General features: G+C 35.4%; 2 protein-coding genes and 1 non-coding gene across 3 annotated transcripts; 2 read left to right on the top strand and 1 right to left on the bottom strand.

The window, feature by feature from the left end:
• The first annotated feature begins 3,721 nt into the window (after positions 1-3,721).
• LOC117104369 (uncharacterized protein F54H12.2-like) lies at positions 3,722-4,546 on the top strand. Its single transcript, XM_033245195.1, has one exon. It carries the CDS (start codon positions 3,722-3,724, stop codon positions 4,544-4,546), a length of 825 nt encoding a protein of 274 aa, XP_033101086.1.
• A 3,819-nt stretch (positions 4,547-8,365) lies between these two features.
• On the bottom strand, positions 8,366-12,844 carry LOC117104368. The gene is made up of 6 exons (XM_033245194.1): positions 12,743-12,844; positions 12,566-12,649; positions 11,956-12,306; positions 11,750-11,833; positions 8,784-10,533; positions 8,366-8,694 (listed from the first exon to the last, which is right to left on the bottom strand). The coding sequence occupies exons 1-6, from the start codon at positions 12,842-12,844 to the stop codon at positions 8,366-8,368; spliced, it is 2,700 nt and encodes an 899-aa protein (XP_033101085.1).
• Positions 12,338-12,544, top strand: LOC117104372. The gene has a single exon (XR_004444731.1). It is a non-coding gene; the product is annotated as a small nucleolar RNA U3 (small nucleolar RNA).
• Positions 12,845-13,646: the final 802 nt, after the last annotated feature.

Here is a 13,646-nt window from a genome sequence, read left to right as displayed (position 1 = left end):
TTATTCTCCGGTTTGAGTACATTATTCGAAGATACAGGAAACCAGATATCTAGAGAAGACTACGCCAGGGGCTATTCTTTGTTTGCGTTTGATCTCACCCCTGATTTATCAAACAGTGGACATTTCAATCTAATTAAACGAGGAAATATACGTTTAGAAATTCAATTCGCTACTGCTTTGACAGAAACAATTAACGTTATAATTTACTCAGAATTCGATTCACTTATTGAAATAGTCTCGTAACTGTCTCTTATACACATCTAGATGTGTATAAGAGACAGGTTTACCAGTATATACTCTATCATGGCCTGTTTCAACAACAACGACATTCCAGTTATTGATTTAACTAGAGAAGAAGAAGAAGAAATAGTGATTGATCTGACAAATATTTCAGATGAAGAAGAAGTAAACCCTCCTGTTATAGACTTAACTGAGGAAGGAGAAATCTCCATGGATGACAAAATAGTGATTAATCTGACAAATATTTCAGATGAAGAAGAAGTAAACCCTCTTGTTATAGACTTAACCGAGGAAGGAGAAATCTCCATGGATGACAATACACCAAATATGTGTGTGGATGATGAGCTACCAAGCCTGTCCGACGATGATATTCCATTCAAATTTGTTAGTGAAGAGGAGATTTTGAAAGAGGCAATCTACGACGAATGCGACTACGCCCACTTCCTGATGACTGAACATGAAGTTGAATATAAAGATAATGTGTTTGAAGACGGAAACGAACAAGATAAGCATGCTGAAATGCTCGCAAAAGAACGTTTAGAATTAATTTTTATTAAACATTTTACAAAAAACTTATTCGATTTGGTTAAACGAGACTGTTACGGCTGTGAGTTTGACAGACCAAGCCAAATAGATCATGACGTATGCCTTATGATGAGTGCTGAAGAACAATTAGATAGATATTTTGAAACCATTTTTTATGGTGATCTCATCGAAGGTGAAATTATGTATGAAGAATGGATTGATCAGCAATGCAATACGTCTATCTTCAATAAGTCAAGATTTATTATTTTGTTAAATTTAATTAAGACCGACATTAATATGTTTTATAAGATTTTAAATGCTTTGGAAAACTGATTTTTTTTCCTATATCTTCTGTATATGTTTATGTTTTGTTTTATAAATTTTTTAAAATTTGTTAACGATTAAAAAAATGCATTTGTAAATTATGTGAAATTCGATATGTTTGTAAAATTAAAATTTTTGAGAAAAAATGAATTATTCTTTTTTCGTGTTTATTTATATTGCGTGTTGTTTGCGTGAAGGTTTCAGTAGAGTGAGTAATGGAAATGAGAATGGATGAGAAATTGAGAAAAGTGTATTACGATCCTAAACATCCAGGCAGTTTCGGAGGTGCAGATCGACTTTATCAGAATGTTAAAAAAGACCTTAAAATTACTAAAAACCAAGTTCAAGACTGGTTGAGCAGACAAGATACATACACATTACATAAACATATTCAGCGTAAATTCCCGAGAAATAGGGTATTTGTAACAGCTATAGACGAGCAGTGGGAATTAGATCTTGTAGACATGACATCTTTAAAACGTTACAACAAACAATATAGGTTTCTCGTTACTTGTATCGATGTGCTATCTAAGTTTGCGTGGGTTATTCCTATAAAAAATAAATCCACCGATTCCATGTTGAAAGCTATGAAGACCCTTCTCTCCGGTGAAAGAAAACCTATTCAAATTCATACTGATAGAGGTACAGAATTTACAAACAGAAAGGTTCAAGCCTATCTTAAATCGCTAGACATACATTTCTTTACGACAAACAATGAAACGAAGGCTAGCGTGGTTGAGAGATTTAATAGAACGTTAAAAACCAGAATGTGGGGATATTTCACGTCTAAAGGTTCCAATAAATATATCGATGCGCTTCCCAAACTTGTTTCTAGTTACAATAAGTCTAAACATCGATCTATAGGTACAGCGCCTATACTCGTTACAAAAGAAAATGAACACGAAGTGTGGCAAACTCTATACGGAAACAAGCAACGAATCAATAAACAGAGATTCAAGTTTAAAATCGGTGATCAAGTACGTATTAGCAGATATAAAATGCTTTTTGAGAAAGGTTATTTAGCAAATTGGACGGAAGAAATATTTACAATATACAAACGTAAACGAACGCCTGTCCCTACATATAAACTCAAAGATTGGAGCGGTGAAGAAATTGAGGGAAATTTCTACGAGAAAGAGATTCAAAAAGTTTCTAAAACAGATAAAGATACCTATCGTGTTGAGAAAGTCATACGAAAACGAAAACGCGACGGTAAAACGGAGTACTTTGTTAAATGGTTAGGTTATCCATCCAAATTTAACAGTTGGGTTCAAAACCTGGAAAGATAAACACTATGGCGAGACAGTTCTACGTAACGTTACCAAGCAATAGCTCGATGAATTATTTTCCCGAAAATACACTTACCAGTTACACTACAAAATTAGCCGAGCCCATACGCCTTAGCGGACAGTGGGAAGTCGGACTTGCCGAAATACAATATCCGCATTCGTGGTTTAACGTAGATGAAACAAACAACAGGTTTTACGTGAAAACAGATACAATCCATGAAATAGTTATTGAAAGTGGTTATTACACGTCGGGGAATATGCTGATTGATGAAATCAACAATACTTTGAGAAAGTTAAATATAGATGATAAAATAGTGTTCAGATTCCTCCCTATTCCCGAGAGGGTAGCTGTATCAACCGATTTACATACAAGTATTCAATCCCTAGGAGGATTACAAACGTTACTGGGAATCGACTTAGATTTGATACCTGAACGATCGGAAATTATAGGTAAAAGACCTATTAATCTCCACCATAGGGTGCCCTCGTTGTACGTGTACACCGACATGATCGAATATCAGCGAGTTTAGGGGATGCCAGCGTGCCTCTGTTGAGAATTTTACAAACCAATGAAAGTCATATGAAAAAAGAAGCTTCTCACGAATACGTAATGCCTCACTACAAAAACGTAGTTAAAAAAGATATCGAAACTATAATGATAGATATAAGGAGCGATACAGGTGAGAAAGTATCATTTCAACGCGGAAAGGTTTTGGTGAAACTTCATTTTCGACAGAGTAGATCGTCTTATTTGGTATAATGGTTAACGCTTACGAGGATTATTACCTGGGGCAGGTAGGCGGTTCGACGATTCCCGTATTTCAAGGAACGATGAATCAACGTGGATACGGACTTGGGGGGATGTTATCGGGTCTATTCAAGCGGGCTGTGCCTTTGTTGAAGAAAGGCGCTAAGGCTGTGGGGAAGCAAGCCTTGCGGGCGGGTGCAGAGATTGCGGGAGATGTAATGAGTGGTAAAAGCGTTAAACAATCGGCCAAAGATCGTATTGTACAGGCCGGTAAACGCATTGTTTCTCAGACAGGACGTGGGAGAATGAATAAAAAGAGAAAACGAAATAGTAGAGGTATCACTCGAACGAGAACTAAGAGAGCGAGAAGAACCTCCGATATATTCGAATAACATTTATTATGGCTTACGTACACAAAAACTCACGCGAATGCCTCAAATCGGAGTTGGATTTGTTTTCCGTTCCACCGACTCAAACTAGCATAACCAAAGGTCAGTGGGTGCAGTATTTTCCATATACATCGATATCTGATTCTGGTCCGGTGCAATTCAATATACAGGGCTCAAGTGAGGAATATGTCGACTTGGGTTAAACTATGTTACGTGTCAAAGCAAAAATCACGAAATCCGACGGAACGGATTTAGATGCTGATGACCCGGTGGGACCATCCAATTTGTTACTACAATCTTTATTCAGTGAAGTTGATATTTCGTTGAACGAGAGATTGATTACACCATCTATCAACACCTATTCATATAGGGCTATGATTGAAACGCTGTTAACCTACGGTACGGATGCAAAGCAAACTCATCTTACGGGAGGATTGTTTTACAAAGATACTGCGGGTAGAATGGATGCGGCTAATCCTACTGTTGGAAATGCCGTAGCTAACAATGGACTTAAAAAACGTTCTGAATTTACTAACGGTAGTCGCTTGGTGGATTTGATAGGACCTATTCACTGCGATATATTTTTCCAAGATCGTATGATGCTTAATGGTGTCGATGTTAATATAAAATTACACAGAAGCAAAAACTCATTTTGTCTCATGTCACCCGATGCAGCGGCTGGATTCAAGGTACATTTGGAAGACGCCTCCGTGTATGTAAGAAAAGTGAAACTTAATCCATCTATAGCGCTGGCTCACGCTAAAGCGCTGGAAAAAGGAACAGCTAGATACCCGCTCCGTCGCGTCGAGGTGAAGACCCTATCTGTCCCTCAGGGAAATTTATCGTTTACCAGAGAATCGCTGTACAATGGCAATCTACCAAAACGCCTAGTGATCGGTCTAGTGGGTACTGACGCATTCAACGGGAGTTACTCAAAAAATCCGTACAACTTTCAACACTTCAATACAAACTTTATGGCCTTGTATCTCGTAAATCGTCTAAGTCTTGGATCAGTTTTTAAACGAATGTAAAACATGTTTTCCTGGTTGCTGTGTTAAAATAATAAAAATAAAAATATTTTATCTTTTCAATCTTTTTATTTTTATTATTTTAACACAGCAACCAGGAAAACATGTTTTACATTCGTTTAAAAACTGATCCAAGACTTAGACGATTTACGTTTCGATGATTTTGTTTTCTTTTTAACAACGGCTTCGGATATAGGATGTACTTCGGACTTTGGTTGTATGCCACCCGATTTTATTCGCTGTAGAACAGTCAGACGTGTTGAATTTTCCGATTAAACTTTCGGGAGTATTTAATTTTGCCAATACCACAAGGGATTCTTTCCAGCCTATAGGTTCGAAACCTCGTCTTTTCTGAATAATATCCTTTACTAAATCTATTAAATTACTGCTTTTTAAAAGTTCTCCATCAAATAAAACCTCTCCGAACGCATTCCAGTCTATTACACCCGTACTCCTGTAACGTGTTATCCACTCTAGCAATTTTTTAGTTTTTGATTTTAAAGTAGCAGAGACTGAATTTAATGCATCGGCTATTATAGGATCTGTTTTGGTTTCCTTATCCTCCTCATCTCGTTTCTCGCCCGTTGTAGTGGGTCCTTCTATATTCATACTTATAGGCTTAGGATTAGTGATTCGTTTCTCTCTCTGCAAATAGCGCTGAAGTACTTGATTGTACAGTGTAACTTTATCGTAATCAATAAGATCTTGCCTGCCTAGTATATCATTCATCGATTTATCTAAACTATCAGACACGGTATTTTCTGTCCGTTCATTGCGTTTGTTATGTAACACAACGTCCGCCAATTCTTGGGGTACCACGATCATTTTCTTAGTATGTTCCATTATTTCAACAGTAGACTTCCTAAAGTCTGTAAAATAGGTTTTAGAACAAGACCAAGGAAACCACCTTTCTGAATCAAAATTTGTTTTCTCTTGATTGCAGAAATTTTCTTATTGCTTATATCTCTCAAGTTCTTCTTGTGTCTACTCAGTTTCTTTTTATGAGCTGCGGTTATAGGAACACTGCCTTTTAAAACATTCATCGCGCACTCACAGATTGTCGTTACCAACTCTTTATCGGCATTTTGTAACAAGTTTTCTCTGTTTAGAAGTGCAATTAGCTAAAAAGCGTAAGGTCTCTGCATTTTTTCGCACACGTTTTGACATGATGATTTTTAAAGTAATAATGATACAAAGTACTTAATGTCCCGTTTACTTATACTTTTGGCACGTATGCAAAATGTTTATTGGTTGAAAATATGTTTATACGAATCCTCATCTCTTCCTGCGTATATGGCTTAAGGTCTATAAATAAGTATCCGTACGAATCACGTGTTGCATCATTAAATGCTTCCTGTAAAAATCTTCCCCTACCTGGGTACATTTGTCTCGAAAGATGAATTATTTGTGACTTATCTCGAGGGTTTTTGAACAGTACGATATAGTGAGCATTTAACGTTATAGTACGAATTTCTTTTGATCCATAGAAAAAATTTTGCATAATAAAAATAACCGAAATGTTCCTATGGTGAGATCCTTTAGTAAATAAATTTACAATACGCTTATCTTGGCTACATTCTGTCATGAGATCGTCGATGATGACTAGATGATTTCTAGTCGAATCAAATTCATCTATAGTTTCTATAGGGATGCCTTCGATAAAAGAAATGTTTGGAATAGATTTTCTTAATTCTGAAAACAGTGGCTGGTATTCACTGTAACACCATAAAATATCATCAAATGGTTTATCGAAATATTTATTTTGTATCAATTTCTTTACAAATACTGACTTTCCAGACCCCGTAGGACCACTTATAACTGCAGTGAAAGGTGTTATCAAAGGGCTTGCCATGATTGCTATGAATACCTTTAAGATTACAATTTCGTTATATAATTTGCGCACCTTTTAGAAAACGTCTTGTTAAAACAATATACAGAGCGCGAGGAATACGAAATACTAGTTGGTAACATTCACTCCCAAGCGGAGAATTCAATAGGTGAAGAGTGCTGAATAGGAGTTGAATATTACCATGAGTGCTTCGCTTTTTTTGTTCTTTGTTTCTTTGTATTTAAAGAAAAATTGAAAGGCAGTCTTAATGAACCCCGAAAATAGAAATGAATAAGTTAATAGAAAAAAGAACTGGCTTCTGTAAGTACGGACGCGACACACCCTCGCATTCAACGCTACATACAATGAAAAAAGTAAGTTCTCCACTGGGTCGAGTATCTGTAGCATCAGACATTTCTCAACGACTCCTGTCAAGCACATCAACTTATCAACCGTTTTTTCTACAAGCAAAGCGTTTTGAAGTAAATTTGACTTAAAGACTCTACAAGACGCAGAGAGAAAAGTACCCGATTCAAGTACAGCTAAGTCTAACCGAAATTCTTTATTATTTTTAGTATTATTATTATTATTAGGAAATTCGAATTCATTATCTCGTCTATTGCTATTAACTCTAGTTGTAGTTCACGCACCTTAATTTAAGAAACTTTGATTAATTTAATTTAGAGAAGTAAATATGAATCAAAATCTAGCTCTTCCTTTTTTGTCTCTGCCAATTCTGGTGATTGAAAGGATATGCCATTTCCTTTCATTCCAAGACATTATAAATCTACTAAATGCAATGCCAGAAGAGTATAGGGAGTTTTTGATTACCCTTGCGAGGAGGAATTATCGATTTAAATTAAGAGACGAGAATGGTTTTTTATGTCCATTCAATGGGGCGCATATAAATATATCAGAAGAAAACTTTAGCAACCACTTAAATTCATGCAGTATTAGATACAATGGACCATTCGAAATGACAACTTGTATTTATTCAACAATGCACGTAGTTCCTAACTTTTATAAAGATAAGCACGAGCAGGAATGTGAGGAAAATTGGGACAACGAACCATATGTATCTACTTATGCTCCTGGTCCGGAAATGGCTGAATTTTGGAGAGAGAAATACAGAGCCGAGAGAAGTATCGGCTACAAAAGACTTTATTACTAATTCAAGACGGCCGTTTTTTTTTTACATATTTATTTATTTTAATTCTTTTTTTTTAAATTGTTATTATTTATTTCATATTTACAACCACTAACTAATACTATATAATTTAAATGGTGATTGAAATAACTAATTATATTTGTTGTAATGTTATGTGAATATTACTAATATTTAACTAAAGTCGCATGGTATACAGTAACTAATCAAACACAGAGAAACGATTGCATCTTGTACTGTTTGAACGATAAGCAAAGCTTTTTATTTATTTCATCAATCAATAACACATACATTGTAAATCATTATCATAGAATTTACATTAATTTACAAATAAAAAATATAATATTTCTCTTATAATTACAATAATTTACAATATATACAGCTTTTATATTTACACAAACGCAATACAGTTTCAATATTCATACAACATACGTAGTATTACCAAACATATCCATACGGTACAGTTTTGTAATCATTAATAATTATTTTCTTATCATATACAACCCTATAGTCTTTAGAAGCTGCTTCATTTACGATTTTCCTCGATTTAGGTTTTCTAGTTATACGATTAGACTCGGTAGTAGTTATTTTATCTGGTCCAATACCCCTAACCATACAACTAACCGTTTTAAAATTTATCTTTTTTGAATTCTGATAATTTAGAGTGAAGCCTTTAACTTTACAAACCGTCTTTCCCGAGTCAAGCTTATACGCATAATTTTTAGGACCACCAGATACAAAGCACGTAATAAATTTTCCTTCTTTAGGCCCTATCTCATTGGTTAGTTCACCCAAATAATCACCAATTGGAGGTTGCCATTCACCCGGGTTAGTATGAATCGGTGTCATAGTAAAGTACACGATCCTGTAACTTTTCTAGCAAATCGTATAACTTAAGTCTAGCGGTAGCGGTTGTGAAAGCGGCGATAACAACGTTCACTTTCCTACTTACAGTAACGCTTTGTTCTTCACTCTCGTATTTCACTTCAGCTAAATTATCATTTATTAAGTTTATATCGCTCACAATAACTTCGGGATTGGAAAGTAAATCATACACTTCGTTAGGGTCACTGCAGAATATGGTTTTAGTTTTATTTTCTCTTTGGCCAAACTTTCCCCAAAAAGAATTCAACATAAGTTTGGCGAGGGATCGTAATCCTGGGTTGTAAGCAATACTATCCTTATTTAATTTAATACCCTCGTTTTGTTCATAATCTTCAATGTATTTATCTTTATCATCATATCACCATCGGTAACGCACCATTCAGGCCACCATGAAGCCTCTTGTTTTAACTTTAAAAACGTGTTAATGTATTCGGTGAATAAACCGGCTGAGGGGTTAGTACAATCATAGACGCTTCTTTGGGGGAAGTGCCAAGCAACATGTACCTTGGTAATTTTATACCCCATGTCTACTGCTTTCTGAACTTCAGTGGTAACCCATGTACCAGTTAAAGCCCTTTCGTCAACAGAATGCGTACATGTATTTTGGCATTGCATTTCAACGCAAGTTCGGCATAAGGGAAACATAAGTTTCCCGCTGTTCCGATACGGAAGAACGGGATGAAGCAAATTTTTAGGCGGGTCTACTATGCATTTAACTAGGCCGAAATAATCATTTATATCCGTTGACATATTTTTGGATGCCAAAATCTCGGGGTGGCCAACAGGATATGTTCCGTATTTATTACTATACGGATATAGGCTAGTGAAATCAACGTAATGAATTTCTTCGTTACTATTAACTTCGTAAAATAATCGCGCGGCGTTTGTTCTTCCCCCAAAGAAAGCGTCTCGTGGATTAATGGTAGGGTGAATGAAAGGAACATCAAGTACCTCTTGTTTCTCAATGGGAGTTAACGATCTCTTAATTTCCTTCCATTCATGTTCCCATATTTCTACGTATTCAAACTCGGGGAAATTTTCCTTTAGGAACTCAGATTTTTGTAGCGTTTTTAGATAGGTATCGGACATATTTACATCAGTGAAGGGATTCTTAGAATCGGGTCGATAGCATTTAGGGCACCCGTGGAATAGACATCCCATAAATTCAAATATAATTTTGGGTTCTAAAGATGCCCCATCGACTCTACACGGTCCAAGTCGTTGCTCGCCCCCGTTACGTGCGTGATTAATATGTATTCCCCTTTGTTTTGACTCGTAACTTAACCATTCCATACTAGCAAATGAATGATTATCTATAGTCTGATAACCCGAAGGTGGGAATATAGCTATAGTGTTTGGTTGTAAAAAATTCCTAGCAAACACATAATTGCAGGCTGAAGCTATGGTAATTAAACCGTTAGAGAATGGATCTACTCCTTCTTTATCCTTACCATCGTTAAGCGTGGTAACTTGCTTAAAAATATGTCTAAACGATAAACAACATCGCCTTAAAATGTCTACGTCACTTATGCAGTAATCAATGAGTTCTTGTCTGAGGTTAAATACTTCGTTTTGTTTCTGATTGTACCAAGCAAGGAAATCACCCCTGGCCGATTCTGACATCTTATCGGGATCGTACATAGATACATCGGGGTAATAGCCCACATAATCTTTATTTTCGATCGTATTGAACCTATGGGGAAAGTATCCCTTCTTTAATTCTTTGATACCGAACGTTTTAGGTAATTTTGATAGGGGCATAGGAAGGAAAGAAAGCGAATCAATAAATCGAATCGATGTATCCTTAACTTTGATCGAAATTAATTTTCCGCCCCTAGAAACAACTTCCGGAATAACACCGTAAGAGTGTAAGTATTGCATGATAAAGTAACTATCATACCCTTGGAAATTATGAGCAATACATGTAACATTTTGGTTATACGGATACTGTTTAAATAAGTATTCGCAAAATTGATAGCATGAATCCTCGCCGTAGAAAATTTTGGTTTTATCCTCGCAAATTTCGCATTGATCAGAATCTTTATCATCGTTAATACAGTTTAGACAGCTTTTTTGAAGGACGCATAAGTTAGGATGGTGAACCCCCGTTTCCTGTGTACATTCAAAATCGAAAAAGAAATATTTTTCTATAGTTAGCTTATCTACCTTGTTAGTTTTCTTTTCAACCACTTTTTTCATGTAACAGAGATGACCCGTCTCTACCGTCGTCATACAAACTCTACATACATATTCGCTGCATTTATGATCCTTTTTAATATAGCGATTACAAGTTTTACAAAGTTTCTTTGAATCGCAAAGGGTTTTTTTTACCTTGTCTAGTGGTTCTATGGTTATCAAAGCATTTTTGATTTTTAAATGAACGTAAGCAATCATTACATTTGACGACGGTAGAGGGGTCTATAGAAGGAATGCAATCGTGCGAGAGGCATAACTCGCACACAAACTTACAACTATGGCTAAATTTGTTATTATAACCCTTAAAACAAAGGTTACAAAAATGTCTCACTTCAAAAAAGGCTGTTAGTTTTGAAATTAAATCGTAGTGATTATCGTGGTGGTATAAATAAATTTGTTTTTCTCTATATTCACCACTAAAAATTACCGAGTGAAGATTTTCCCGGGAAATCACAATGATTTGATATTCGGGTAGAACATCCTGAAAACGTTTAAGCTCACTAATCCCACAAAGTCCCTTATCTACACCAGCCCTTCGTAATAATTGTTCAGCCTCTTGTTGCTGATAATAATGACCTCGTCTAATATTATCCCATCTAGATTTATTTTTAATTTTGTCTTCTAACATCGAAATACCCGTTACAATGGCTTTAGAACAGCAAACGTTTTCATCGTTTTCGTCTTTAATTCGAATCAAACACCGAGATCCCCCCACAGCCTTATCTATACCCTTTTTGAAAAAATGTTTACCACCACCACCAATAGGCATAGGAATATGTAAAATGTTAAATTGTAAATCGTCGCCCACTAAAATGTTCATGTGAGACTGAAGGACTTTAGAAATAGCCGCAAAAATTATTTGAGGAGTAATTCGTTCCCTCATCATAAATGGTAAGGAAATTGGTATGTCTAAACCATTCGCTCTAATAACGAACCTAACCATATCATGCAGTTAAACATTTACCAAAATACTATCTAAAACATAATCAAGAATTCCATTAAGCAAAGGAAAAATTTCAATAATTCTCACATCATCCAAACCTATTAATGTAATCAAGTGATCGCTCGCTAACATGTTAAACTTTTTATTGAATTTATTATTTAATTTCCGAATAACGCATAGTTCTCTTACATCCATTTCGTTGAAATCCTTTTCATCGTCCTCGTCGCCATCCTCTGATTCAGTATCTCGCATTCTCTTAGCACCGCGATCAGGCTGAAATACAAGAAATAAAAAGTAGATATAATATAAATCTTTTTTTAAATCATGACAAATTAGGCAAAGCAGAAACCTAGCTTACCAATTTTTTTAGTGTGCTTCCCAGATCCGTATTGAACTATAATGTCTTCATCGTCGGGGTAGTTTTCATCGTTTTCCTGTTCACTTTCATACACCATCTTCTTATGTTGACCTAGATCATGTTGCCGTCTATTGTCGTTATTATCATCTTCGCTTTTTACGTCTTCCTCCTCATCATTATCTTCAAACATCATTTTCTTAAATTTACCTTGGCTGTGCTGTCGTCTCGCGTTGTAATTATCTTCTTTATTTATTAATTTACTATGTTTTCCTAAACCTAAACGTCCATGTCTCTGAATTTCAAATACAGCCTGTTCACACGCAATGCGTATGTCATCATCAGAATCATTGTCTTCCTCTTCTTCATCAAAATCGTTTAAAAAGTCAAACTGAAATAACATGAAAAAAAAAATTAATACAAAAAAATTGATTGGAAGCTTTATTATTTGTTTCACGGAGAAGCAATCGAAGTTGATCAAATCGCAAACCCACGATGACGAATGTAAACATTCTCTTCTGAGTGTGAAGCGGGGCTTGAGAATTCCACCTGGAAGGACCTAGCTCATTGATGACCGTTTCTCAAGAACTTCGGTTTTGAAAGGAGGGAGAGAATGCAATCTGAGTGGATGCGAAAACAATTTTACTTACCAGTTCATCTTCATAAAATTCATTATCTAACTGTTCTTCTACAGCTTCTTCGGTTATTCTAATCAAATCGGTTGTAAAATTAAACTGAAAAAAAAACAACATTCTGTTTAGAATTTAAAAAAAAAAAAAAAAAAAAAAAAAAAAAAAAAAAAAAATGAGAACTATTTGATAACTTACCAGTTCATCCACATCATTCGCCATCGCTAATAGAAAACCCCCGTTAACATCGAGATCCCAGTTAGAAAGGTCTTGTTCATCGGCAAAATTTCTGTTCATCATCTTCTTGGATAGGTATTCGCAGAGTAACACTAAAGTTTATTTAGTTGAAACTAATTTAATGTTCTTAGCCTATTTTTTTTTCTAAATTTATACACTTTGGAAATAAAGGTATTATATAACGTCAGAAGCGGGTTATTCAAACCATAGAGTCACCAGCGGTCACTGATATCTCTGAACCAATAGAAACCGTTCTTTACATAAACCAATAGAAATCGTCCATTCCGCGCTACGTCACCAAATATCATTCACCCGGGCAATTCAAACTATAGTCACAAAATTTACAGTCACCAAACTGTCACTGTTAATCCCCTAACCTAACCTTTTGTTTTCAAATTCAATACCCCCATTAATTTAATGGGCAAGAAGAATATTTTGTGACTGTAAATCCAGCACTGGCAGACTTATCTCCCTTTTGTCTCAATTTTCTCTGTCATTGTTACCAATTTCTAAAGAGCACACAATAGTGCACTATAAATTTTAAGAAAACATGACAAACTTAACACGTCACGCTACACAACGCCACTTAATTAATACCACTTTTTGTTTTTTAATATTTCAATAAACCCTCAAATACCCCCGTCATATGCTTCAACCCATTATGAGGAAAATAATATTAATAAAATTATGAATAAATAATTAAGAATTATGATGACGTAATATTCTATTGTGACCATGTCACCATATTAACTACTTCGATTCATTATCTTACAGAGGATTTGACAACTGTACCCACAACAGACAAGACAACAGTCACAACCACACCATCAGGTGAGGCTTGTTTAACTATTGGTAAACTTGTATT

The sequence above is a fragment of the Anneissia japonica genome, unplaced genomic scaffold (genome assembly GCF_011630105.1).
Source record: "Anneissia japonica isolate Jap-2015-1 unplaced genomic scaffold, ASM1163010v1 scaffold287676_len24733_cov158, whole genome shotgun sequence".
NCBI lineage: Eukaryota > Metazoa > Echinodermata > Crinoidea > Comatulida > Comatulidae > Anneissia > Anneissia japonica.
Note: the sequence above shows the minus strand (reverse complement) of the source record. Positions and strands in the feature narration are given on the sequence as shown.

Bases quoted from the DNA above. Each gene is read 5' to 3' on its own strand.
- LOC117104369 (XM_033245195.1), top strand. From the start codon at position 3,722: ATGTTACGTGTCAAAGCAAAAATCACGAAATCCGACGGAACGGATTTA.
- LOC117104368 (XM_033245194.1), bottom strand. From the start codon at position 12,844: ATGATGAACAGAAATTTTGCCGATGAACAAGACCTTTCTAACTGGGAT. The intron at 12,307-12,565 runs GTAAGTAAAATT...ATGTTATTTCAG, and splicing joins AATTTTATGAAGATGAACTG to TTTGACTTTTTAAACGATTT. The intron at 10,534-11,749 runs GTAAGAGAACTA...GAATGTACACAG, and splicing joins AGGATTTCAACGAAATGGAT to GAAACGGGGGTTCACCATCC.